The 3,651-nt window shown below is 39.3% G+C and overlaps 1 protein-coding gene across 1 annotated transcript; it reads right to left on the bottom strand.

Moving 5' to 3' along the window:
- Positions 1-2,426, bottom strand: LOC117910651 (tubulin beta chain-like). The gene is made up of 3 exons (XM_034824760.1): positions 1,927-2,426; positions 1,025-1,294; positions 1-915 (listed from the first exon to the last, which is right to left on the bottom strand). Exons 1-3 carry the CDS (start codon positions 2,318-2,320, stop codon positions 242-244), a joined length of 1,338 nt encoding a protein of 445 aa, XP_034680651.1. The 5' UTR covers positions 2,321-2,426; the 3' UTR covers positions 1-241.
- Positions 2,427-3,651: the final 1,225 nt, after the last annotated feature.

The following is a 3,651-nucleotide window of genomic DNA, read 5'->3' as shown; positions in this document are numbered from 1 at the left end:
TTACCAGTAATATAAATAAGCATTTCATAGCATTTAAGGTTCTTGGATTAAAGAATCCAGGTAATTCATCACCCAAATTATCCAAATCTGCTCATCATAATAATAAGATATAAAGAAGCCCAAAACAAAAGGCCAAGGCAGAGGCTGCCACAAAGCTACCAAATCACTTAATTTTAGAAATTCGAACTTAATGATTTATTGCTGCATAGAACATTCGGAGCAGCAAGCTGGCGGAACACCTTCAGCTCTCAGTGCCCCCATCATCGTCTTCATAATCACCCTCATCATCAGCTGTAGCATCCTGGTACTGTTGGTACTCCGCAACAAGGTCATTCATGTTACTCTCCGCTTCAGTAAACTCCATCTCATCCATTCCTTCTCCGGTATACCAGTGCAAGAAGGCCTTCCTCCTAAACATGGCTGTAAACTGCTCGCTTACTCTCCGGAACATCTCCTGTATAGAGGTCGAATTCCCAATGAAAGTCGAAGCCATTGAGAGCCCTTTTGGAGGGATGTCACAGACACTAGACTTGACATTGTTTGGGATCCACTCCACGAAGTAGGAAGAGTTTTTGTTCTGCACATTTATTATCTGTTCATCCACTTCTTTCGTGCTCATTTTGCCTCTAAACATGGCCGATGCTGTGAGGTAACGGCCGTGCCGTGGATCAGCCGCGCACATCATGTTCTTGGCATCCCACATTTGTTGCGTCAGCTCAGGGACAGTCAGTGCCCGGTACTGCTGCGATCCGCGGGAGGTCAAAGGAGCAAACCCCACCATGAAGAAGTGAAGTCGAGGGAATGGGATTAAGTTCACGGCTAGCTTTCGAAGGTCTGAGTTCAGCTGGCCCGGAAACCTCAAGCAGCAAGTTACTCCACTCATTGTTGCAGAGATCAGATGATTCAAGTCCCCAACTGGATATATATGATGAAACTCCATAGTTATAAACATGAATGATTCGTCCATTTTTCAATCTCAAACTGACCCATTTCTAAGCGATTCTGTATGTGTTTATATACTTACAACTTGGGGTGGCGAGCTTGAGAGTTCTGAAGCAGATATCATAGAGTGCTTCATTGTCAAGCACCATACACTCATCGGCATTCTCCACCAGCTGATGAACAGAAAGCGTTGCATTGTAAGGCTCTACAACTGTGTCGGATACCTTTGGAGACGGGAAGACTGAAAATGTAAGCATCATTCTATCTGGGTACTCTTCTCGGATCTTTGAAATGAGCAGAGTTCCCATTCCAGACCCCGTTCCACCTCCAAGAGAATGACATACTTGAAATCCTACATAAACCACAATGCCCAAGGGCGTGAAAGAAATTTAATTGGAAATGAGTGTATATATGGTCTAAATTCAACTGAACTTTTCTCTGCTATGACTAAATTCTCAGAAAAAATATTGAAGCCGATAATCTGGAGAGCTACAATTAGTTTCATGCTTGAAAGTTTGGTTCAAAATTAAGACTATCAGACCTCTTCCTTCTCGGGTCCTTAGCTTAATAGATCAGACTACAGTAACAACATTATAAATGAAAATGATTATATTTACACCACTCTGTTTCCTTTCATATAGATATTATGTACTCTGGATCAAATGGAGTGGGTCGGCTTTAAAACGAATCTACACAGTACAAAAAAACTTCTTCCCTTATCCTTTCCCAATGAGGATATTACAATATTAAACTCCCAAGTACCTTAAATCTTTAATCTACTGGCCTGACAACTAGAATCATTGGATCAATGTTCTCAATCCCAAGATTTAGATGTAAGTTCTACCTTCTACAGGTATGCGTGACTGAACACCAATCTGCTTTTGTCAAATGTTTCGAAAATAAAGTAAATAAAATGAAATAAAGATTTAGAAACCATGTGTAACACAAAGTATAGAACAGTGCTTCAAAATTCAGAACACCAACCTTGCAAACAGTCACAATTCTCAACCTCCTTCCTCACAACATCAAGGACCGAATCAATAAGCTCTGCGCCTTCCGTGTAGTGTCCCTTCGCCCAATTGTTTCCGGCACCAGACTGCCCAAAAACAAAGTTATCCGGCCGGAAAATTTGGCCAAAGGGACCAGTCCGGATGCTGTCCATGGTGCCCGGCTCAAGGTCCATGAGCACCGCCCGCGGCACAAACCGGCCTCCACCGGCCTCATTATAGTACACATTGACTCTCTCCAGCTGCAAATCAGAATTTCCGGTGTACCGGCCGGTGGGATCAATGCCATGTTCATCACATACAACTTCCCAGAACTTTGATCCAATTTGGTTCCCACATTGCCCTCCCTGAATGTGAAGAATCTCACGCATGTTGGCTCTGGCTAGGTTAGCGCCTAGGGGAAAATTAGGAAGAACGCAAATTCTGTAACCGCCGATGACTCTCCCTGAAGGGCTTGGGAGGGAAAAGGGGCGTGGCAGTTATTTATTGATAGAAGAGGTGGGGACTGAAATTACATAATTGTTCTTGTGACAGTGAAATGAAGGGGTGGGATTTGAAGGTAGTGGGATCGGACGGCTGAGGGGAGTCCGGCCAGGCAAAGATGGGATGTGGGTTTGGAATGGTGCCAAATGTAGTTGTTTGATTCAGCATGGCCGGCTGAATGGGATTGCTATGGATATTGATTTGCCATTTAGGTGTGATAATAAATAGTTAAATTTAAGATAAACCATAAAAATCCCTATTTGTTTAAGATGTATCTTATAGGCTCTCACCATTTTTTAAACAATATTAAACCTAAACTATATGCAAATGACCTATTCTATGTGTTAGGTCGTGTATGTGTTTTTGACATAATTTTAAATAAAATTTGAAGTTAAATAGTACTTAATAGTATTAAATATTAAGTTGTTTATTTTTTAATATTTTATTTTTATTAAATATTAAAAAATTAAAAAAATGAATAATTTTAATTTTAAAAACTTAAGAAATAAGTAATACATTCAATAAAAAATAAAAAAATAAATTATCTGAAATTTAAAAGTAAATTACTTTTAATAAAAATTTTAAAAAACAAACCACAACTTCATCCATTCATCTCAAAGTGTTAGCTATCTTAAATACCAACCATTCATTGTTTTTATTAAAAGTGTTGGATTGTTCACCTATCAATAGGGAATAGGGAACGTGAATTGGGTTTAGACGATCGTGAGACAGGTTAATTTTACCTGTGGTGAAATAGGTGAAATAAAATTTTTGAATATATGAGAATAGAACTAAAACAATGATGAGTTTTTGCTTTCAAAAGGATCATTTTCTAATTCTGACTTAATATATATCCATTTAATTTAACCACTTTCCATAATGGTAGGCGGTAGGTACTAGGTAGTAGATGCCAGTTCTCAAATACATCTGGCCCCCAGTTGACCGAGAAAAAATCAGTAACCGACCAGGGGAGATTCAGATACCCCAAACAAACTATCCTAGAAAAATGACCCTAGAAACCAATAATATATTTGGGTTCCGCTTAGTGTTGTTTAGTGTGGCCTGGAGGGTGCAACAGGTCTCTAGAAGCAAGAAAAGTAAAGGTCGTCCCTACGTGGATTCATGCCTAAAACAATAATATATATTGGGGGTGGGGGCTTTTTTAATTTTTACGGTCATTTTAAAAAATAATTCTTAAAAAATGGTACTTTACAAAATA

The sequence above is a fragment of the Vitis riparia genome, unplaced genomic scaffold (assembly GCF_004353265.1).
Source record: "Vitis riparia cultivar Riparia Gloire de Montpellier isolate 1030 unplaced genomic scaffold, EGFV_Vit.rip_1.0 scaffold804_pilon_pilon, whole genome shotgun sequence".
Taxonomy (NCBI): Eukaryota; Viridiplantae; Streptophyta; class Magnoliopsida; order Vitales; family Vitaceae; genus Vitis; species Vitis riparia.
This window is presented reverse-complemented; position numbering and strand designations above follow the sequence as displayed.

Bases quoted from the DNA above. Each gene is read 5' to 3' on its own strand.
- LOC117910651 (XM_034824760.1), bottom strand. From the start codon at position 2,320: ATGCGTGAGATTCTTCACATTCAGGGAGGGCAATGTGGGAACCAAATT. The intron at 1,295-1,926 runs GTTGGTGTTCTG...TGGTTTATGTAG, and splicing joins GAATTGTGACTGTTTGCAAG to GATTTCAAGTATGTCATTCT. The intron at 916-1,024 runs GTAAGTATATAA...ATATATATCCAG, and splicing joins CAAGCTCGCCACCCCAAGTT to TTGGGGACTTGAATCATCTG.